This window comes from Gopherus evgoodei, chromosome 8 (genome assembly GCF_007399415.2).
Source record: "Gopherus evgoodei ecotype Sinaloan lineage chromosome 8, rGopEvg1_v1.p, whole genome shotgun sequence".
Lineage (NCBI taxonomy): Eukaryota > Metazoa > Chordata > Testudines > Testudinidae > Gopherus > Gopherus evgoodei.
The window spans coordinates 67,779,126-67,803,972 of record NC_044329.1 but is presented as its reverse complement, the minus strand read 5'-3'; the positions used below and the strand labels follow the sequence as shown (position 1 = coordinate 67,803,972).

General features: G+C 42.2%; 1 protein-coding gene across 4 annotated transcripts in view; it reads right to left on the bottom strand.

Annotated features, from left to right (window-relative positions):
- CRB1 (crumbs cell polarity complex component 1) overlaps positions 1-24,847 on the bottom strand; it is a 172,149-nt gene that overhangs the window by 16,193 nt on the left and 131,109 nt on the right. For 2 of the 4 annotated variants that reach the window (XM_030572005.1, XM_030572007.1), the window contains one exon: positions 21,345-21,471. In XM_030572005.1, coding sequence (XP_030427865.1) covers positions 21,345-21,471 — 127 coding nt within the window. Of the gene's footprint in view, positions 1-3,528; positions 3,618-21,344; positions 21,472-24,847 lie in introns of all 4 variants that reach the window. The other 2 variants (XR_004001542.1, XM_030572006.1) reach the window with 2 other exon arrangements.

Here is a 24,847-nt window from a genome sequence, read left to right as displayed (position 1 = left end):
GTCCTAAGACTAGAAACTCCAAAGTTTCCAGTACTTGAGCTAAAGGAGATGTCCCTTAAATTAAATGCATTAGTTGTAGGTCCTTTATTGTCTCTGAAATTAGATCCCTGGAGTTCAACACTAGAATAGTCACTGCAGGGCAACATCGTCACATACACAAAGGGCCAAAATACACTATTTTGGCACTGGTCCATGTTGGTGGTAGTGCTACCCCTAGAGTTGCCATCCCTTTCCATGGGCTTCTGCAGAGGGAGGTGAGGCCCTGGTCCTAGTTCTCCCCATACTCTCTGGGCTAGAATGTATGACTGGTCCTTGTATAGATCTCACAAAGTGGGGGAGACGTATTGAGCCTTTTTTTCTCTGAGCATTTACCCAATTGCTAGTCACAATCTGACCCAAAGCTGGTGCATTGTACTACTTGCCCTAGGACCAGAGTGTACCTGTTATACATATCTCCATTGTATAATATCCTGACTTCTGTAATAATGATTATTAATAGTTTGCAGTAACAGACTGTATTTTGTCCGAGTTTCTCAGTTCTTTATAATTATTAAGCCTCACAACTCTGATGGGAAGATGAAGGTAAGTGATTTGTCCTTGTAACATAGTAAGTCAGTGGCAGTCTGGAATGGAAACACAGAGTCACGATTCCCAGTTTTGTTATAACTGGTCAGCACTCCATGAGTACTTCAACTCAGTGCAAATCTGCTAATCAAAAAAGGATAATAATGCAAACAATATTCAGTGAACGTTTTTCCCCATCCATGTGGTATTACCTAGCATTACATGATGCTGCCAAGTGATGATTAAGAAAGTAGCTATTTGAATATTTCACACTGTCAGCCTACAAGATATCAAGTCAACAGCTATCGTTTGTTGGTGCAGCACTTAGATTGCAGCCATCTAGTGCTTCCAACTGTAAATATTAATGGTAAAGCTTTATTGGCTACATTTTCTTGCCTGACCACATGACACTCCACCATTATTTTCTGTTATGTAGTTAATTATAGTTCTTGTTAACAAGTTTGTGTATATTTTTATCTTGTCAGCTGTTTCCTAATAGAAAGTCAATCAGTGCCCAGATGAGGGAGAACTAACAGCAGCAAATTTAGGTTTGAAGGAAATTTTGAAATAAATGCATATTTGAAAAGGATAAATAAAATTCAATATAAAATATGTATTCCTGGCCTTTCATATCTTGATTATCATTGGCTGAAACTCCAGCCTTCACACATAGTCCCTATCTGGATTCAGAGATTTGACTTGCCTACAGGTATGTTAGGATTTTGGTATACCTCTTTGTTGCTGACAGGAAGGTGTGGGATTTTCTCTCTGACACACAACTTGAACTCTGACCATATATTCTCTTGTATTAAATACTGGGCATGGCTGATGACACCCATGTAAAATGTTATTCTACTTTACCATTACAGATGTTGCTGTTATGGTCTGACGCTTGAGTGTGCGTTGGATGAAGTTGTGGGTACACATTGTTTTGTGCTATCACTTGGGGATGGAAGTGAATACCTGATGGAGTGTTCCAAGTGTGTTGTAAAGCGTGATGTAGGTGGCATGAGGACTGCAAGAAATTCTGGAGACTTCTCCCTTAACTTCCTAGTTCCATGCTCTGTTGAAGATCATAGTAAAGATGGAAAAAATCTGCTAGGTAATTGAGTCTATTTTCATGTAAAAGCAGAAAATAGTCTGGTCCCTCAGTGGACATGTATCAAGTTTGAATGTGATCCTGATCTTAGCCAAATGATGTGGAAGCTCCTCAGGATGGGCAGAATAGGCTTTGTTTACTTTGTTATATGTCAGATCAAAAGGTATCTTTGCCTACTGAGGTGAACTGGCTCTGAGACACTTTTTACATGTCATTTTTGCCTACTCACTTTCAGCTATCACCAATGTCCTCTGTAAAAAAGCAGTGTGGTATTTCTCCCCTCATATATAGCCCACAATCCCCAACAATCATGTCTATCACCCCACATGGCACTACCTACAAAGGAGGAACATTCCAATTCTCTCATAAAATATGTGTAAGAACAATAAGAGAAATAATTTGTCTTTTCCACTTCTTAGGTCTTGTCCTTTCGCATGTAAGCTGTCTGGGGCAGAGAAGGCCTTTTCCAGGATGTTTGTACAGCACTTAGTACAAGGGGTCCCAAATTGCTTGAGGTCTCTAGGTGCTACCACAGTAATTATGAGAAGAACAGACCCATATATATTTGTGGTGGATATATTTATTTTGACTTTGTCAAGGCATCCTACAGAACTGAGTGCTCAGGGGATATTGCAGTGCTGCTGCTGTGGCAGCGGGACATCTGAAGCTTCTTGCTTGGGAAAAAAAGTAAAAGCTGAAGCTTCTATTTTGTTTGAATTTCAGGGATGTTGCAGTTATCTGCATATGGACACTACTGAGGGCTAGCTGTCTTCTGCAATCCCAACTCAGCCTAAATTTCCATTGAACTCAAGGGTCAGGCCTTTGGTTATTTTTAAAGCTAGGACAATCACTCCATCACAAACACTGAGCACCCAATCACTCTTACTTACGTAAATACTGTTTACAATAATTTACACAGTCCTTGCTTTCCTCTTCTTGTGCCAGCTCAGCACTCCAGTGGGCATATTGCCGGAGTAAAGGGTGTTCAGGGTCTTGTTTTGAGCTAAAATATTCAGAGACATTGAAATGATCCGTTCCCATCCATTTCATTATCTGTAATTGCCTCAAACCAATAAAGACATTTTTTCTTTTAAGTCAGTGTGTGTGCTTTAGATTTCTCTCTCAATAGAGGCAATGCAGGTGCCACTAGCCATCCACATAGACTTAAGATCCGTTTGAATTCCCTTAATGTTTTTGTGCTAAGAAAAGGAATTAGCCCTGTACAGAAATAAACAAAAGACTTAGTACTGCTACTGTGCATTTGACATGAATATGAAATTAAATAAAAATGCTAAAAGTTTCCTCACAGTTTTGAATGCAAGTTTCACATAGTGTTTTTTCTGAAGACCTTGAGGGGCATCCAAAGCATTTGGATAATCAGGGTTTTATATACAGGTGACTGAGTGTGCTAATGACAGACTGTAACAGGTGCCAATAAATTCCATGTATTGTAATATATAGTGCCTAACTTAATAAATGCATATATCTATACTTTATGCAAACAGAGAAGTTAGAATTTAATACCTTAAAATACCGCATGAATAAAATTAATTGTAATTTAAACTCTATTGAATCAAAATGTGAGTCAAATTCATTCTCAATCAGAATTCACTGGCATAAAGTCAGCTACTGTGATCAATGAAAATAGATATTTTAAGAGATTAAAAGGTGCTGAAATTAGGCTGTCTAGCATTAGTGAAACAGCCGTGAAAGATGCAGACATTTTAGATCATGCAGGTTTGGATTAGACAGGTTTGGTTAAACAGCATTCACCTGTATTAAGTCTGAATAATGCCAAGTACACTGGTTATCAAATACTCAATGATTTGTTTATACAATTAAAACAGAACACTTTTAAGATTCACCTCTTCAGTCCCCTTCTTTTCCTTATGTGACAGGATTTACTCTGTAGACGGTAGAATATTCAAGGTGTTCCATATTCTCAACTTTGGGCCTAGAGTTCAAACAACAGAATTTGATATACTGTGTGATATACAAGGGTTCTGATAATTATGGAAATACTAGTTATGATTTTATAGTTAAGCCTGAGCTGATTTTTGTAGTTAAAACAGGGATTCAACCTCTTTATCCTCCCCAAAATTACAACACTCACTCTTTGAATACAGAATTAATTATCTGGGATCTTAAAAACAATTTGGTAATTAGCATACAAGTGAAGTAATTTAAATATGAGTCCTTTAAGAAGGTTAGCAGTGTTGCACCGTGTTTTGTCCAAAATCTCTTACTAACAGAATACTACAGATGCTTCAAACTTCCTGTGTAGTTAAAACTCTTAGAATCTCATGTGTTAGCAACATTTGCTGATTTTTTTTAAAGATTATTGGTCATTTTTTGCCATGACACCGTGGAAAACAAACAAAAAAACTATGTCTTTAAAATCACTTTAATCTGGTTTGAGTCCACAAGCATTTTGTTTGTCTGAACAAATCATTTCCAGAATTTAACATGTTTGCACTATTTTTAAATTTAACTTTGATTTTCCTGGGGTTGTAACATTTGTTTTTTGGGTAATAACAGCAACACTGTAGTCTTTGTTACCCTTAGATTGCTTATATGTTCTCAATTTTAACTCCAGTTTAGCAGACCTTGTGGCCATGTCTAACTTTGCGGACAAGTTGCCAGAAGCCTCCAAAAAGGAGTTTAAAGTGTTTGTTTCAGAAGGCTATTTGGTAGCCAAGATTTTGCTGCAGTTAGCTCTGGACATGGCAGATGCCTTGACCACAATTGTGGCTTCAGCAGTAACCAGGAGAGGGCCTCCTGGCTGCAGAACTCGAGCATTGCATCCAATGTATGGCAGAATATCGAGGACATCTCTTTCAGTGACGGTTTTGTTCTTGGGCAAGGCCAATGGTACCCTGCAGTCTGTTAACGATTTCTGGGCCATTTTGCGCTTCTTGGGAGTTTACAATACAGAGCTGCCACTATAACAGTCAGCAGCAACAGCAATGCCAATCAAGATGCTTTCTTTGGGCAGTCCTCCTTCCCTGTGAGGCAGTGGGATTACCCAAGAAAGAGTCATAGATCCCAGAAGTGGAGATCCTCTGATTATAGGTTCAGGCAGTCAGTCTGCCCTCCCCTGGCATTTGGCAGGCACCTGTTTTGACTTCTGTTTCCAAAGCAGTAATCTAGTGGTGACCTCTTCATCCCGGTCTTCCCTTGCTTGGGGACCAGGTGACTCTTTTTATGGTTTATAGGACTCAATAACCATGGACAGCTGGGTCCTACCCTTAGATCGTGGTGTGCCATACACTTCTTCCCCACCCTCCTACCCACCCATTGTATCTCCCTACCCTCTTACCCCATCATTCTTCAGGGACCCTTCTTACAAGATACTGCTCCTCAAGCGGATTCAGTCCCTACTAGTTATGGGGGGCTGTGCAGGAGGTAACCCTGCTGCATTGGGGTCAGGGATTCTACCCCTGGTATCTTCTGGTTCCCAAACCCAAGAGAGGGCTGAGATTTGTTCTTGACCTCAGTGACCTCAACAAATACATCAGATATGTGAGATTCAGCATGGTCATGCAGTCTCAACCCTCAACCACAGCCCAAGGGATGCCTGAGGCTACTAGGTCACATGGCCACCTGCACACAGGTATCCAGTTTGCCAGGGTGTGCCTACATCCTCTTCAGATGTGGCTGAACTCAGTCTATAGTCCAAATTGCCAGCCTTTGGGCAGTGTGGTTCAACTTCTCCCACCAATCCCGGACTCCTTATGATGGTGGATGGTGCAGGACCACGGCCGGCTCTAGCCATTTTGCCGCCCCAAGCACGGCGGCACGCCACGGGGGCACTTTGTCGCTCGCCGGTCCCACGGCTCCAGTGGATCTCCCGCAGACGTGGCTGCAGAGGGTCCGCTGGTCCCGCGACTCCGGTGGACCTCCCGCAGGCGTGCCTGCGGCTGCTCCACCGCAGCCACGGGACCAGCGGACCCTCAGCAGTCACACCTGCAGGAAGTCCACCGGAGCCACCTGCCTCCCTCCCGGCAAGTGGCAGAGCACCCCCCGCGGCATGCCGCCCCAAGCACGTGCTTGGTGTGCTGGGGCCTGGAGCCAGCCCTGTGCAGGACAATGTGTGCCAGATTCTGAAACTCCTCTGACTTCCACCAGTTCTACATCAGTGTTGCCCCATTTACTTCAGCGTTGTTACTCCTGGATTACCTCAGTGTAAGTGAGAGCACAATTGTCCATTGTCTCTATTTTTGTTTGAATAAAGTTAAGATTTGTTATTTTCGTTGTTGCCTATTTGTTTAAAAAATGTGCAATAAAATGCGATCAAAGAATCAGCTATTTATGTAACTGGCCCTACCCAAAACATCTTTCATAGTCTTAACAAAGGGAATTCTTTCATTGCTTTTTGTAGTGGAAAAATTATCCTGTAGGCTCAGTAAAGTATGCACAATTTTTCCAGAAGTTATCAGGAGTGAATTTTCATAACAAAAACTGAAAGTTTGTTAGGAACGCAGCAATGGAAAATGTACTATACAAGCACAGTTCAGCAAGTGATGCATAGATAGATTTAAGTGCCATCCTCATTTTAATGGGAAACATTACCGTGTCACAGACCTTTGAGCTAACAATCCTCAGTGTATGGCTTCTTTAAGTGTATTCTGAGGTACTAATACTTTGGTGTTAGAATTATTCATTATACTACAAGTAATACCTAATGAGCTACTGCACTACCACTGTCCATATGTGCTTTGTAATGAAATAGTGAGCAGTGTGCAGTAAGGCCCTGATTCAGGAAAGGACTGAAAAGTGTGCTGAAACAGATTTCAGTGGGACTTAAACATGTTTCAGTGATTTCCCTGAATAGGAATGCTTTCCTGAATCGAGGCCTAAGGGTGCCTGGGCCAGAAAAAAGGGCTCTTTGACCACTCCCATTTCAGAACCAAAATAAGGGCTTGGCTACACTTTCCGGGGGATCGACACATGGTGATCGATGCATCAGTGGTTGATTTAACGGGTCTAGTGAAGACCCACTAAATTGACTGCAGATCGCTCTCTGGTTGACTCCTGTACTCCACCTGAACGAGAAGCACAAGGGAAGTCAACAGGAGAGCGTCTCCTGTTGACATAGCATAGCATGGATCCTGCGGTAAGTAGATCTAAGTATGTCAACTTCAGCTATATTATTCATGTAGTTGAAGTTGCATAACTTAAATCGATCTCCCCCTGTAGTACAGACAAGGCCTAAGTGGCTGGATTTCAAGAGCTCGGCTCCCATTTAGACATTTAAATGAAGGGGACAGGTTTTCAAAAGTGCTCAAGATCCAACAGCTACAAAAGCTGGCCTCTGACCTTAAACTACCATTTATTGAAGAATCTAACAGAGACTTAATTTGACAGACAGAGAGTGAAAAAACATTTGCCTTTTTAAAAATGGCAGTGAACAGGGTAGCTTAAAGACAGAATTACCTTTGGCCCTAGTCCTGCAGTGAGCTCTATGCAAACCCTTGTGCCACAGTCAGTCCTGTTAGCTTCACTGGGGTACCATCTGGGGTACTGGGGCAGAGCTCATTGCAGGATCAGATCCTTAGTTTTCAATGAATGAGACAAACATCCCACCCAATGAGATTGCAACCATCATGACCTAGCTGCAAGAGAATTAAGTTTTCCATTATAAATGCATTCTGCTTACCCCATATCCTATTTTCTTGTTCTTTTCATTAACATTCTGGTGAAAACTTGGACTACAAGCTTTCAGCTTGAAGGTGAAGTTGTTGGTTTTTGTTTGGTTGTTTGTTTATTTTTAAACTTTTAGTTAATTAAGCCATTTGTGATTTATTGTGTTGGTACAGATTTATGATCTGATTTCAGACAGTGTTTTGCCAAGTTCTCCAGCAAATAAAAAAAAATCTTAATTTTTAAAAATGAAAAATGCAGATGATTGTAGAGGAAGCTGTAGAGGGAGCACTATGTGTGTTTTTTAAATTTCCATAATTGTAAATCTGAACATTTTTGAAAATTAACAACCCATCATAGCAAAAAATTAAAATTAAAATTCCCCATTCATTTGACTGAGTTTAAAAAGCAGTGTCAATGCAAGCTTCTGATAGTGATGATGTGGTGCTTGTGCTCAAGTAATAGCAGTATATGGAGAATGTAAGAAAATACAATATCAGTGCATATTTAGAAAGCCAGTGTAAGTCATAAGAGATTTGGGAAAATTATATTTGAATCCCTGATGGTATGATTAAAGAAAAGGCAAAATAATGTTGGTGCTTTTATGGAGAAATTATTAGAGTGAGTACTGTAAAAATAATATGTTATATTTACATATCTAAATTAATTGTCTTTCTAAAGCAACGCCCACCAAAGGAGCTCAGTCTGTAAATGGTAATAAAAATAGATAAAAGATAACAACAGTAAATCTAGATGAACTATAAGAGAAAAGGATATAAAATTTAACACATAAACAATGCAAGGCTGCATTACATTAATGTGTTATAAGGTGAGAAATGACTAAAACAAATGCCCCTGTGATGTAAATGTGAGTCTCTGAGGGAAACATTTGAAGGTGAGGAAAGGGAAAACAATGCCACTGCAATGTAAAGGATGTTGTACAAACAAAATTTGTTAATCTGAATACTACTCTGTTACTTGAACTGATTCCTATATTACAGAATGTTATGCTATCATATGTCATCTTGACTCCCTTTTCTGCTTATATTTACCATACACATTAAATATTCAACTGCTTCTCACTGATGTATGCAGTAAGGCTGGCCTTGTGGGGAGCTTCCCTGTCTTTTACTGCTATGACACATTAGCTAACTTTACTGTCTTTACAGCATAATGTTTATGCACATTAAGGTACAGCATACATTAAATATTACATTTCTTACAATATCCTTTTTACAGCTGTGGTTAAATCAAGAGAATACTATGCAACTAATAAAAAATAACAAAGGACGTTAAAGGGCTGTTCGGCTTTGAAGAGTGACTATAAAAATGGCATCGTGATATTTCCAATGACTTCCAGAGCAGAACCACTCAGTTTACAAATCTTAAGATGTGTTTTTTCTTATTCCACACTCAGTCTAGAACAGGAACAAAGCTGGGTTCTTTATGTTGCAAAATTGAGCCCCTCCTCCTCTTCCCCCTGCCCCCCAAAGTGATATTGTCTCTGCTGGGCTAACAGAAGGAGTAAACACTCATTTAAGTCTGTGAAATAACTAAATGACTCTACAGCCAGACTGTAATAACTTGACACATTTGATAGTCCCTTATTCTGATATCAGTAGGACTTAACATTAGGGTGACCAGATGTCCCGATTTATAGGGACAGTCCCGATTTTTGAGTCTTTTTCTTATATAGGATCCTATTACTCCCCCCACCCCAACCCCCGTCCCGATTTTTCACATTTGCTAGCTGGTCACCCTATTTAACATAGAGTAAGGTACTACACAGTGTGAGGAAGGGATATCACAGCCGAGGCTTAAATGCTCACAAAGAGACAATGTCAATTTGTAAGCCACAATCACTTTTTAAACATGAAAGGAACAGTTCTGTGTTCCTTGGCTATCCAAATTCCACTGACTACAATGACAGTTTGGGACATGCAAATGAGAACATATGTAAGCATCCCAGATCCCATAGTGTTAACTTGCTGTCAAGCAGGGATCCTGCTCCCACAAGGACTATCAGTACAGGAAAGAGAATTCTAGGAAAACAATTCTATTTTTAAAAGATTTCACCTTTAAATGTTAATCTTTCCTTCCAGAATGCTATAGCAGGACAGAACATAAAAGCCACAGATGCAAATATTCTCACTGTGCTGCTAAGACTGCTCTCCTTTCCTCACTAGTATCCATCTTGCAGGCCCACTCCTCCAGCATGAGGCCAGTCCCATTCTCAGATTTCCACTTGATGGCTGTGATACCAGGACCAGCCTACTGGCATTTCAATAACAGCCTGTTAGAGGATGTGGGCTTTGAGTTGTCCTTCCAGGCATTCCAGCTAGCCTGGTGGAAGCAGACATGATCTTTCCCTCAGTGCAGAGGTAGTGGAATGAGGAGAAGGTACGTGCCTGGCTCTTCTGATGCAACGATACCCCTGGGGCCAACTGGAGGATGTGAATGGTGATAGAGCAGCTGGAGTGCGGGAGGTTTTGGAGCTGAATAGGCATATGATTGCTAATATTGGGAATCCATACTTCTGCAGTGAGTGTCAGGAGAAGTGGGATGAGCTCCGGGCCCTCAATGACCAGTGTTTTTGCATATTAAGGTATAGCACATACCTTTGTTCAATCTCACATTCAGCTCCTTCAGGAGATAGATTACAATTTCTGCTTCTGCATCCTGAAGAAAACAGAGCTGAGCCAGGAAACATATCACCTGCCTCTTGGTAGAGGACAGCATCCCCTCATGGATCTGGTGTGGATGCAGGGAAGGGCCAGAGCCTTCTATGCCAACCTCCTCTCCCCGGATCCAATGGACAGCAATGCCTTCAGGGTGCTGTGGGATGAACTTCCTTTGGTCAGTGTGGGCCACTAGGACCAGTTAGAGCAACTCTCACTCTGGCTGAAGTCTTGGAAGCCCTTCATCTGATGTCCACCAACAATTTTCCAGGCATTGTCCAGCTGACTGTGGAATTTTATGTGCATTCTGGGATGTACTCGGTTCACAGTTTGCCACCATTTGAGCCAAGTCCTGGGGGAATGAGGTGCTCCCCCTGTTATGCTGGCATGCTGTGCTTGCCCTACTACCTAAGAAAGGGGACCTCTGCAAACTCAGGAATTGGGATGCAGTTTTGCTCCACAGCGCAGACTACAAGTTAACAGTGAAAGCCATCTTGGTGTGGCTGGGGCCTGTGCTGGCAGACATGATCTACCCTGACCAGGCCTACATTGTCCTGGATTGGACCATCTTCGATCATCTATATTTGGTCTGGTACCTATTACATCTAGCACAGGGGTGGGCAATAATTTTCGCAGGGAAGGGCAACTCCACACATTTTGGTAAGTTGTCACAGGCCACACATTTCTCCTATATTAATGGAGGAGGTGCGGGGTCCTGGAGAGAGTTTGGGTGCAGGAGGGAGCTCTGGGCTGGTGCAGAGCATTGGGGTGCAGGAGAGAGTGAGGGGTGCAGGCACTGGGAGAGAGTTTGGTGCAGGAGTAGGCTCCGGACTGGGGTAAGGGATCGGAGTGCAGAAGGGGACATGGGCTCTGGGAGGGAGTTTAGTGCAGGAGGGGGCTCCAGGCTAGTGTAAGGGATTGGGGTGTAGAAGGGAGTGTGGAGTCTAGGAGGGATTTTAGTGCAGGAAGGGGCTCCATGCTGGGGTAAGGGATTGGGGTGTAGAAGGGGGCATGGGCTCTGGGAGGGAGTTTAGTGCAGGAGGGGGCTCCGGGCTGGGGTAAGGGATTGGGGTGCAGGATGGGGCACAGGGTCTGGGAGGGAGTTTAGGTGCAGGAGGGGGTTCTGACCTGAGGCTGGGTTGTGGGATGTGGTGCGAGGTGCAGGCTCTGGTCAGGAGGTGCTTACCGCAGGCAGCTCCCAGCTAGTATCAGGCAGGCTGCCTGCACGCTCTGGCCTCAAACCGCTCCTGGAAGTGGCTGTGGTGGGCTGCTGCTGGCATGTCTTTCAGGAAAGGGGAACATCAGGTCTCTGTGCACTCCCTCAAGCACCACCCCCACAGCTTCCATTGGCTGGAAACTGGCCAATGGCAGCTGTGAGGATGGTGCTGGGGGCAGGGGCAACATGCCTTCCTCCACCACCTCCAAGGACTCTGATACATCTGGCACCTCTTTTATCTTCACCTGACAAATCTTTCCCAAGACATCTCTCAGCTGCTCTCTTTTACCAGGATATTCTTGGGACCTGGAAGCTGGTTGCAGTGCCCAGTTCCATAGCAGTCACCAAGCAGGAGGACCTCCTCATAGAACCCATATGACATACTCCTCATTTCTGTGTGCAGGTGGTGAAGTCCCCCTTGATGCACCAGATGTTGGTCCTGGCTGGTACCACCAGACTTGGAGATGTCCTGGACTATGATCAAAGGGACTGGGTGGACCCTGTGGTGCTCAGCTGTCCACCCCATGTGTCCCTCATCATATGCTCTAGAAGGTGAAGGCAGCCTCAACTCCTGGTTCTCTTGCTTTCCTTGAGTGAGTCCTGTGGGATGGTGCTCCCCACCTTCACCTCACTCCTGGCCCTCCAGAACTCGCTGTCAGACCCCTGCCATGTGAGCCTTCCTGGCCACTCCTGATACACCGCCTGAGCCAGCTGCATGTTATCCACACCAACAGAACATCTTCTACATGCCTATGCTTCAGAACATCCACTTCCTCATCCTCGTGTCCTGTTCTGATACTAAGTGACAGGACCAACTGCCACCTAGGGAGGGTGAGGAACTCTGGTGGGCCAGTCTGTACTCCACTCTGGTTCCATGGGCTTACAGGAAAATTGGTTGATGACTCCTCCATGGAGCTGTGAGCACAGGCATGTATCTGGCATGGTTCACAAACTCCCGCAACACCTGTCCCTTTTGCGGTGAGAGGTAGACACTGGAACACATCCAAGTAGGATGCATCAGGTTGAAGCCCGTCTTCCAGCTCATCTAGAACCTCTTGTTGAGGTTCTGGCTGCCCTTTTCCCCACACAGCCTGGCCTATGCACACCCTATCTGTAGCCCCCCAAAATTGTGAAGCCTCATCCTCCTGGGGCTGGCCAAGGTGGCCATCCATCGTTCCAGGAGGAGGAACTCGAACAAGGTGATGGGGATGCTCTGTGACTGTGTGGCTTATTTTCAGTCCCTTGCCCAATCATGCCTCCAGGCAGAGTTCCTCTGATACAAAATTACTCAATGTAGTTAACTCCAAAGCAGACTGCGAAGAGTTACAAGGGATCTCATAAAACTGGGGGACTGGGCAACAGAATGGCAAATTAAATTCAGTTTGTCAAGGAGATAACTAAGGGTGGGATATGATATAAAGGTGTCGAGAAAGTGAATGAGGAATTGTTATTTATCTCCTCACGTCACACAAGAATCAGCGGTCACCCAACGAAATTAATAGACAGCAGGTTAAAAACAAACAAAAGGAAGTACTCTTTCTTACAATGCACAGTCAACCTGTGGAACTTGCTGCCAGAGGATGCTGTAAAGGCCAAAACTGGATTAAAAAAAAAACAACTTCATGAGGATAGGCCCACCAATGACTATTAGCCAAGATGGTCAATGATGCAACCTCATGCTCTGCATGTCCCTAAGACTTTGACTGCCAGAGGCTGAGACTGGATGACAGGGAATGGATCACTTGTTGATTGCCCAGTTCTGTTCATTTCCCCTTGAAGCATCTGGAATTGGCCACTGTTGGAAGACAGGATACTGGGCTGGACGGACCATTGGCCTGAACCAGTATGGCCATTTTTATGTTCAGTGTCCATTGATTCCCTACATGTCTTTGAGGAGCAGTGGGTGCTGCTGTGGGTTCTCTGCTTGATTTCCCCCTCTGGATCCCTGATTTTTAACCTTTGACCTTACTCCTGCTCCTATTTTTTCATTTGTTTTCTCAAGTATTCAATTGTAGCCTGGGCTAAGTGGTTCCTCCCCATTAATTGAGGGACTGGGCCTTTAGTTGGGGATGGGCCCACATCTGCCTGTTTCCAATACTACAAATAGTACCAGTAGGCAGGCCCCAACTTGGCACTTTTAACTGCAGGTTCTTCAGCAACACCATTTCCTGTGTGAAATCCAGGGCTGGAGTCCACAAATGGAAGACTCATCAGCAACTTTCTGAAATAAAAAATACTTAGGACCAACTTTTCCGTGTTCCTGAGCTCCTGTAGCCTTCAAGTGAGATTGTGGTTACTTAACACATCTGAAAATTAAGCCCCTTGTGCTTTTAACTTTCAGTGCTCTGAAAAAGCATGAATTCATCTACAACATCCTCTGAAGTAGGTAGGTGAATATTATTATCCCGGTATTGCCAGCCCCATGCATTCAAAAGTCATGAGTTAGGCTACAAACCATCATGAGATTTATTTTAAAATCATGACATTTAAAAATATAATCTATTTGGAGCTCTTTTTATTTGCCTTCTGTTTTTTCAACCTTCAGGGGTCACCTTTTTCAAGCTTTTCTTTGTACCCAGGAGGGCTAGAAATGTATCTTTTGTGAAAGTGGAGCTTCTTGTGTTGGAGTTGGGGCTTTAGAAACACTAAAGTTCTGAAGTTTAAATTGCAAGTGCTGGCATCGCTGATGTTTCCATTTTACAGATGAGGGAACAGATAGAGCAGTTATGCAACTTCTGCATGCACACAGCAGGAGTTGTGTAAGAGCCAGGAACAGAACTCACATAAGTTCTTAGCTCCTGTTTCCATTCCCATTCTATTCTATTTCTTTTGTTTGTTCAAATCACTGGGCCAAAGCAAACTCCCAGAGAACAAAATCCTTAGGATCAAATCCTTCTGAGAATTATCAGGCTATCTGGAGGTGCAAAAAGGCAACACTGCATCTTTTAAGGTTTGGGAGATTTTCTTTGGCACCCTAAGAATTAGAAACTTTTCTTTTTCAATGAAAGCTGACAATTTGCCAGATCTCACTGGGGCCGCCAGACAAGGTACTGGCTGGAGCTGGCTCAGTCTGAAATCATGTGTGACTTACCGAGCCCATATTTATCAAGGCATTGTATTAAAACTCTTAAAAAATAAAATACATTGTATCTCCTTCTGCATTAACAACATGCTCTACTGGAACCAGACAGAAAGGGTTGGGAGGGAGGCTTGACAGGACAGCGGAAGGAAAAGTGAACGTAGAGAAGATGATATAGTTGTTACTTTCCTGGTGTCCATGCTTTTTAGTCAATATGATAATTACTCATGAATAACTGCATAAGTATGAAAATACAAATAGCTGACAATTAAATTATTCATGAGACATCAGGCATTAATTATTGTAATTAAATATCATTAGATACATTCATTTTACTAACACTTGCAGTTAATGAATATGTTAACTAATCACTGAGGGGCAGATTCAATCACAGTTCCAAGCTTCCACCCTATGGAAGCCAGACTGAGTTTTTGTTGAATCTGGACTCAATATTGAACATATCGTACATGCTTATTAGTGTATTTTAATGACATTTAATGTGAAGTGTAACTGTGCAGCATGTGCCACTTGTCCATTTGCCCAGGAGGGTGAAGTGGTACCAGCTGGAAGAGGATATGAAAGTAGCAATGGTGTGTGTGTGGAGGGGAACTCTAGCCATCTTAATGCAGAACTTAAACTCTGTGTCATTTTTCCATCCACCACTTCTGCATTACTTGTATATGTACAATCAGGGTACCTGTTGTGAGTGAATACTGTGCGAAAGGTGCAATCCATGCTATTGTTCAGGAAAACTTTCCAAGTACAAACATAATTGCAAGCTAATTAGGGCAGGAACCATATTTTCCTTTGTGTGTATGAATTTGGTAGAAGAAGTAGTAATGGCTTAATCTGCAACAAGGGAGATTTAAGTTAGATATTAGGAAAAATGTTCTATCCGGATAGTTAAGCTCTGGAATAGTCTTCTAAAGGAGGTTGTGGAATCCTTGTCTTTTGAGGTTTTTAAAATCAGGTTGAACAAACACCTGGCAGCAATGGTCTGGGTTTACTTGGTCCTTCCTCAGTGTCTGGGGCTCGAATAGATGAGCTCTCGAGGTCCCTTCTAGTCCTACATTTCTATAATTACATAGCACAGCGTGCTCTCAGTCTTAATGGGGCCTTTGGGCACTACTGCAATGTAAATTAAAATGACAAGCCAAATCCCAGCTTTTGCTAAGTTCCTGGAGATGTATTTCAGATAGTATTTTTTTTGAATACCATGCTAGCTAGCATTATTCTTGGGCTATAGTTATTTCATCATATTGATGGTTTTGTAACATGTTCTTGAAGTAGGAATCTTAAATAATTTTTCACTGCAAATACGGAGGCCTCTGCCCATCCCCATTACCACCAGTAATGATTCCTTCTCCCTATTTGACAGAAATCTTACTTTCCCTTTGAATTTCTGGGGCCTATTTGCCTTCCATTACCCATTGTCTTCTGTTAGAGTTAGTTACTTGTATTGGGTGAGGGAAATCATACCTTAAGAGCAAAAAGTGGAGAAAAGAGATCAGATGTCGCCAACATTTAATGTTAAAAAATCATGAGGGTTTTTTAAAAATTATCTTTTGAATTTAAATTATTTTTATTTCCCTTCTGCTTTCTGAGCCTTTAGAGGTAGTCAGGTCACATCTTCACACCTTTTTCTGAACTTTCTCTTTTTAAAAAAAATGGAAGCTGAGATTGTCACATAGGCAATTGTCTCCAGGAGCTGGGCTTCAAACAAAATGTGAAATATCATGAGGCTTGTAATCAAATAGCAAGAGCTGGAGATCTGTGGAGGACTTAGATTCTGATCACCATGTAAGGAACCAGGAAGGAATTTTCCCCCACCTCACATTGGCAGAGACCCCAGGCAGTTTTCGCCTTCCTCTGCAGTGTGAGGCACGGGTTACTTGCTGGTTTGAACTAGAGTAAATGGTGGGTTCTCTGTAACTTGAAGTTTCTAAATCAAGTTTTTGAGAACTTCAGTAACTCAGCTAGTTATGGGCCTATTGCAGAAGGCGGTGGGTGAGGTTCTGTGGCCTGTGATGTGCAGGAGGTCAGACTAGATGATCATGATGGTCCCTTCTGGCCTTAAAGTCTACATGTCTCTCAGTCTTTTTCTGTAAGAGGGAGAGAGCCTCTTAAATCCCCCAAAAGCCTCTGAAATCATGTGTAATTAAGTACATTGTGGTGCTTTTACTCCTGACATGTGCAGCCATCTTTTCTGTTTGCTTTCTTAGCTGTGCCCCTTTACAAGTGACCTGGAGTGGAGTTTCCTTTTTTTTTAAATTACTTTAATAAATATCATATAAAATAAGTTTAACAATTTTTTTAAATCGCACTTTTTAAACCTTAAACTATGTAGTCAGCTCTCCCCTGGTTTCACTGGAAAACCTGTGTATGGGGTAGCCCCAGACATGTAGTTTATAGGCTATCATATCTTAATAGAAGGGGATGGTATGTTTACACTTTAAAAAAACATCCTAACCCCATCCTTATTAGGGATTGAAAGTAAATAAGGGTTAACAAAGTAATTAATTTTTTTTAATGGTTTGACTAAAAATCTCTGCCTTTCTGAATTACTCAGATTTTGGTCTCTTGGGACTTCATAATTTTAATAATTTTGCAGTCACCACACAGCCTCCCAGAGTAGATGATGCCTGAATTTCTAAAGAAAAAAGAAAAGAAGACCAAAAATAATCATCTTTTGTTTTGTTTTGCTTTCCTTTCTTCAAAAAGCTTTGAAGAAAGGAACATAAAAGAACAGAGCTCAGTTCTTTAAAAATCCTTTGTGGGTCACTTTAAGCTGTCTGAATCAAATGCACGGTATCCATAGACACTTTCTGCCATTCATCTTTTCTCTCTGTTACCTTAAAATGATTTTACTGGAATCGCATGTATTTTAATAGAACAATAATTCAAAAATAGAGAAAGCAGATAAGGAATTTGGACATATTCAATTATTTACACATCTTGATATTGCTGCAAAAACACTAGTAATTATTTGGACTAATTTGTGGTATCTGGCATACACTATGTCAACCACTGTTCCCTCAGTGTGTGCTACTCCTTTAAAACCCATGGCATACTTTGTGTGTAGCTGTTACACTAAAACATAGCAAACTTCCAGCATCAGAAACTTGAGGAAGAGCAGGATTCAGGTTTAAATAGGGAAGTCCCAAGTGAATGATTTTTCTGATGACATTTGGTGAAATCAAAATAGCAGGCACCCAATATATTCTGGAATAAGAAATAAAGGACACTTGTCCTGGGGTGCAGAATAGCGCTCCTCTGACTAAATGGCATCAGTCGGAAGAGATGCTTAAGCGGCCACGTATGTTAAAAGGGTATCATTACAGTGCAGCAGAGCTACCTTTTATATGCATGTGTAACACACGAGTGAAGTGTAAACATTCAGAAATCATGGTACACTTAAAGCAAATGAACAGTTCTCAGCAGAAAAATGAAAAGGAGACGTAAAGAGACAAAGGCAGAAGGTTTATTTTGTGAATAACGATGGGAAAGCTATGTACACACATAATATAGTTGAGAATACAGAAGTACAAAGAGGAAAGAGCAGCAGCAGTTCTGAATCAGGAAATGTTTCATGATGACAAGGCATTAGAGGAAAGAAGTCATTTACAATCCCAGTGGATATAGTGGCATTAGTGATATGTAAACAGAGGGGGAGAGCCAGGGACTGCTGCACTGCTATTTAATATATTTGAAATTTGTAACTTTTTATGTAACATGTAATACATATATAATATATATGGTACACTGTATGTATCTATGCATTTCCACATTTCTAGAATTGAGGAAATAGTGTGTTTGAAATCTCTGTACATGTATATATTCTTTGGTTTTCATTTCTTGTTTGTCTGGTGCATTATAAACACAGTATGCTAGGAACACTGATATAAGATGTATCTCTTTCCCCAGCTTTCCTTGTCACTAACAGCAAACTGAAATCAATGATCTGAGACAGCTTTGTGGCATGATGTACAGCAGACTTTGCTATGCAACAAAGCACTTAACTAGGTTCTTAACTCCCATTAATTTCAATGGGATTTAAGTAAGAGCTGTTTGGAACACCAACATTTTTCCTGTGTGAAAATTTGAACAAAAAATCTTGGTTTGAAAATTTTCAGATTCAAATTAAATGTTTTTGTTTCAGATTAACATCTTGAAACAGTATGATATTCATTTTGACTTGAAATGTCATTTTGTTTTCATATTTTGTGTCAATAAAATTAAAACAACAATTTAAATCAAAGCAAAATGAAAATTGCCATTTTGAACTGACATTTGTTTTTCTTTTTCAGTTTCAAGATGCCAAAACAAAATTACCTTTTAAGTCAAAATGAATTGAACTATTTTTGTTTACTTTTGGCATTTTGAAACCAAAACATCATTTCATATTGAAGTGTTGATTCAAATGAAAATTTTTATTTTGACATTTTCTGCAAGCAAATCAAAATTGTGGTCATATTTGTCATTTTGTTGTGAAAAGTGTTAGTTTCAATTAAACCAGATTTTTCAGTGGGAAAACTTTTCATATAACTTTTAATCACCTCTAATTTAAGTATGTGCTTAAAGTTAAGTATGTGCCAAAGTATTTTGCCAAATTGAGACCTATGTTGTTTAAGTGTAATACCATTAATTGAATATTTGCTTGCCTCCATTGTCTAAACTGGCTAAAAGGTATATCATCCAAATAATTCTAGTCTGATCTAAAATAATCCAATAGTTTAGATAATAGAACACTTAGTGTTTATGTTTTTGATATTACTACCATAATTTTATCCCCAATATGGAACATATTTTGTTATATTCTGTTTACAGAAGTGTGGCTTATGTATAAAATAAAAGAGAGGAATAAAACATTTTTAAAGGAAATCAACAGCAAAATTACCTCAGGCATTTCTCTAGTAAAAGAAAGATGATAAAGAGATTATCGTGGTGTAATACAGTTATTATACAGCAATGTATTACACTTAAGTTTTCAGACCAGGGCAGCTCCTTGAGACATTAACATGCTACATGTAACAGAGACAAATAACAGCACTTTGTGCACACAGTCAGGTGTCAGGATTGGGATGTGATGCATGTGACACTTAGGCTATGTCTACACGGGGATAAAAAACCCACAGCTGGCCCAGATCAGCTGATTCGGGCTCTCAGGGCTCAGGTTCTGGGGCTGACAAATCGCTGTGTGAACTCTTGGGCTCAGGCTAGAGCTCTGTGAGGGTGAAGAATCCCATAGCAAAGGCATCAGCCCAAGCCCGAACGTCTACACAGCAATTTTTATCCCCTGAGCCCAAGCCTTCTGAGCCCAAGTGAGCTGACAAGGGCCAGCTGCGGAAGTGCCACGGGTCTTTTATCCCTATGTAGATGTACCCCAAGGGCTCAGAGATTGAAGCAGAAGCCAGGCTGCTGTCTCTTTCAAACTGTAAAGACTCAGCATACTTAATAAAGGTCTCTTTCCCATAATGCTGCCTGCATACCACATCACTTAATAATAATGAAATACAGACCTGTAAACACTTACTCTTGTGAACAGTGAGCTCAAATGAGTGTTTGTAGGTCTGGACACTGTACTAATACAACATGAGTAGTAATACTCAAATAAACTACTGCACAATTCATTAGTGTACTTGTCCTGTAAAACTCTTTCCAGAAAGAACAAAGTATGACATGAACATATTTTCCCAGATTCACCCAGTTACTAAAGGAGGTGACTAAATTTAAGCAAGTGATTAAGTCCCATTGACTTCAACTTGCTTATGTGCTCAAAGCCAAGTACATGTCTAAGTACTTTGCTGAATAAGGCCTGATCTACAGTGGTGAGCAATATCATGCACTTAATCCTCATTCATTAAGGATAACAACCCATCAGTGAGCAAGGTAATTGATTCCTGAAGTGAAAAATAAGCATATTCCTCTGCCTGCAATTATGTATTACAGTACTGAAATTCTCAGTTCACAGATAAAATAGATCTACTTCAAGAGGTAGCAATATTGCAACTAACAAATTCTGCCGGTGGATTTGAAATATGATATCCTCATTGGACCTTTGGTTAAAGTGAATAAATTCATATCATGGTGCATGTTTGAAAACCATTCCATGTGAATTCATAGAATAGCTGCATTTTGTTTTAATCAAGTGAACTTTATTCAAATGAAATGTAGAGATAGTAGTGCCAATCCTACTCCCAGTGAAATCAAAGACAATTCTGCCATTGATTCCAACAGGATGGGCTCGGTATATTGCCAGTGGCTTATCCAAAATAGTTTCACATTATTCACTGTTATGACATATCTGATTCCACAGAAATTGAACCAAATTTCTAAATCAACAGCAGTGAATAATATGGGATGTGATGTATTTAAATTTTAAGGGTGAAATCCTGGTCTCATTGAAGCCGATGGGATCTTTGCTATTGACTTCAGTGGAGCCTGGATTTCACCCTGAGCTCTTAGCGTATCTTGTCATGGACTAGTCTTACGCATTACACTGTAAGAAATGAAGAGACCATGCACCGTGCAATATCCCAGTAGAAATGGGTTAAAGCAGTGTTTTCAGACTGATATTCACTATCTACTAGCATCTGTTCCAAAATTAAGCAAATGAACCAAAGCAGAGTGAAAATGATTGATAAATAGGTGAGAACCAAGATCTGAATGTTTGCTTTGGAACGTTCCATACTGTCATTTATTACACAAAATAATACAAAGAAATATGATGCTACTTAGAAACTTAGCTTCTGCATTTAAAGCCATAGTTGAAGAATTAATTATTTTCAATAAAATATTTTAATATGTTCAAAACATTGATAAATGATTTCAAAAATATGGTTCTTATTGCTTTTCTGAATGCTAAACTAATCTCCTGTTCAGTCAAGGCATCTTCCATTGTGTGTCAATAGCTTTAAAATACTAACAGTGTACAGATAGCTACTAATCTTCCTGTTCACCCCACTCAACTACTGGATCATCATCCATTCGCAAAATAAGGTAGGAGAGAAGCTGGAAGAGATTCTGCCACAATAATAAAGAGACAAAAAAAGAGAGGTCGCTTACATCTACCTCACAGCGGTCACCAGCATAGTTTACATCACAGATGCACTGGTATTTGTTAAGTAGGTTCTGGCAGAGGCCTCCATTCATGCATGGATCAGAGTTGCACTCATCAATGTCTGTTTCACACCTACAGTAAAAGACCAAAAGCACTAAGCAACTGTAATAGCAACTAGATAACATTAATCGGACAAGGGTTTCTCACTGTCCTGAAAATAACAGATATTACCAGCTACACTTATATCTTTGATGCCTTGTGTTGTTTTCACATATAGGTACAAAAATGGGAAATCCCATATCTGTGGCATTTTGATGCTCACATTGGTACTTAGATATGTAAAATGGACATTTGTGATTTAGGCTATGTTTACATAGGGATGAAAAACCCTGTGAGGGTGGAGGGTCCCAGAGATTGGTTTCTAGTCAAGCCTGAGTGTCTACACAGCAATTTTTAACTCTGCAGCCCAATCCCTATGTGTCCAAGTCAGCTGACCCAGGCCAGCCGCAGATGTGCCATGGGTCTTTTATCCCTGAGTAAACATATGCTTAGAGGCTGATCTTGGCTACCTTCTGTAGAGAACTGTGCTCCCTCCACTCTTATTGATGTCCATGAGAGTTGAAGGCACTTAGCATCTTGAAGAATTGGGCCCCAAGTCACAAAAATGCCCGTTTTCATCAATTCATAGATCCCCCAGTTAGCAGGGACCATTGTGATCATCTATGCACATGCCTGTGTGAGCATCCAAATACCTGTTGCCTACCTGAAATAGTAGCATTCTTCTGCTGGTCTAGCTGAGGACCATAATGCCAGGAAATATAATAGGTCAAGTGCAGCATTGTATCAGATGTTAAAGGCTTAGTTAAATATTATTTAATGGTTTCAAACAATATTTATTTATAAAATAGGGGATATCCCACTTCTCATGACAAATAATTTATTAGCGAGATGAGTTGGATGAGGTAATATCTTTTATTGGACCAATTCTGGTTGGTGAGAGAGACAAGCTTTCAAGCTACATGGAGCTCTTCTACAGGTCTGGGAAATGTACTAGAGGGAATGTCTACACTGCAATTAAAAACCTGAGCCTGGCCCAGTCCAGCAGAGTTGGAGTTGCGGGGCTCGGACCGTAGTGTAGTGTAGATGTTGGGAGTTAGACTGGAGCCCGGGCTCTAGGATCCTGTGAGGTAAGAGGGTCCCAGAACTCAGGGTCCAGCACAAGCCCAAATGTTTATACAGCAATTAAGCAACCCATTAGCCCAAGCCCAGTGAGAGCAAGTCAGCTGGCAAGGGCCAGCTGCAGGTGTCTAATTGCAGTGTAGACATATCCAGAGTGTCACAGCTAAATACAAGCTGGAACAGATTGTTTAGCATCAGTAGTTAACACATATTTCAAGGAACCATTCAAGGTGAAGTGGCCCATTAATACTTCTCCAGTCATGTGGGGAAAAGGCTGAGTGGGATGTTTAAGAGGGTTACAGATTGTTGTAATAAGCCATAAATCTAGTGTTTCCACAGGCACCATCTTTCAAATTTCTCCAGGGGTGCTCAAGCCCTGCTCAGCCCCAGGCCCTGCCCCCATTCCATGCCTTCCCCCAAGCGACCACCGTCACTCCACCCCCGTCCTCACTCCCACTCAAACCCTGCCTCCAACGCCCCACCCCCACCTCTTTCTGCCACCTCCCTGAGCGCACCCTGTCCCCGCTCCTCCAGCTCCCTTAAGGTGACCAGATGTACCAATTTTATAGGGACAGTCCTGATATTTGGGGCTTTTTCTTATATTGGCATCTATTACCCCCCACCCCTGTCCCGATTTTTCACATTTTCTATCCGGTCACCCTAATCTCCCTTCCAGCGCCTACTGCACACTGTGGAACAGCTTATCCATGGTGAGTGGGAGGTGCTGGGAGGGTGGGGAAGGAGTTGATCGGAAGGGCTGCTAGTGGATGAGAGGCACTGCGGTGGGGAGCGGGGGGAGCTTGGCTGCCGGTGGGTGCTGAGCACCCGCTAATTTTTTCCTGTGGGCGCGCCAGGGCTGGAGCACCCACAGAGTTGGCACCTACGAGTGTCTCTGTTCAGACCATGATTTTTAGTATCTAGCAAAGTTATGAATATGAGCTCCCAGACTCATCCTTTGAAGGTGTTGTTCAGGGTTCCATTGAGGGTGTGGACTGTGAGGTCAGATATAACGCGATCACTCTGTGAAAAGTGTTCTCCCAAAGTGACAGGGAGTTTTTGTCTTTCATCATTTTTCTGTGTAAGTGCATTCAGTAGTGTAGTGATTGTCTTGTTTCACCCACATACTTGCTATGGGGACATTTAGTGCATTGTATGGGGTACCCCACATTCTGTGATAGGGATATGTAAGACACATGAATCTTGAAAGCTGTGTTGTGGAGGGAGTTGATCATCATAACAGTGGAGATATGTCTGCAGCTTTTACATCTGTTGTTCTGGCAGAGTCTGGTGCCCCTTTGATTTGGGGTGTCCTGGTCTGTGGGGAGCTTACTTCTGATGATGAGCTTGGCAGGTTGTTTGTAGGCCAGAAGTGGGGGTTCAGGAAAATTTTCTTTCAGGAGGAGGTCCCCATGGAGTAAAGGTTCTAACTGTTTGATGATTCCCCACATGGGTTCCAGTGGGGAGCGGTAGGTGACAACAAGAGGTGTGCGGTATTTTATTTGTGTATAGAAGCAGGTTCTCTTGGTATGTTTGGGGAGGCCAGTCCATGATATGATCTACTTCTCTGGTGGAGTGTCTTTGCTTGGTGAAGGCAATTTTAAGTGTGGTAAGGTTTATATCCCTGTCTTTCTCCTTGGAGTATATTCTGTGGTATCTGAAAGCCTGGCTGTAGACAGAGGTGAAGTGTCGGGGGGAGCTGGCAGGGTCAAGTGCCCCCTCAGCAGCCTGCCCAGATGGAGAGCAGAAGGGGCAGGTCCAGAGCCTCTTCTGGCTCCTTGGACATTGTCTGGTGCGGCGCAGCAGCTGCCTGGAAGAGCACCTGGCTGCAGCAGTGGCAGGCTGCCTCCCACCCAGGCTTGGCTTCTGGGGACAGGGGCTGAGCAAGCCAGAGCCCCATCTCCTGCCCGCCCCCCACCCCGCAGCATGCTTGGCACCTGTCCCTGGAAGCCGAGTCCAGGCAGGGAGCAGGCTGCTGCTGCTGCCTTTCCCCAACCAGCATCTGTCTCAGTCAGCTGCTTCACAGAATAGAGCAGCAACCAAGAGCAGCTCTGTCCCACTCCCCACCCAGGCCTGGCTGCCAAGGCGAGCAGTTGAATGTGCCAGGGGAGGAGCTGGCGTAGTGGAAGGACAGATTCCCTTCCCCCTGCAGATAACTTGGGGTGGGAAGGTGGCAGGAAGAGCATGCAGACCCCTGGCAGGTGTGTAGTGTGGAGGAGACTCATGAGGAGGTCACGTGTCCTCCCGTTTAGCTTGTGTCCCCTCCCCAGTATGGGGAGGCACCAGTCTATGACTTAGATAACAAATTTCTTGGTATGTTTCACATGGTTAC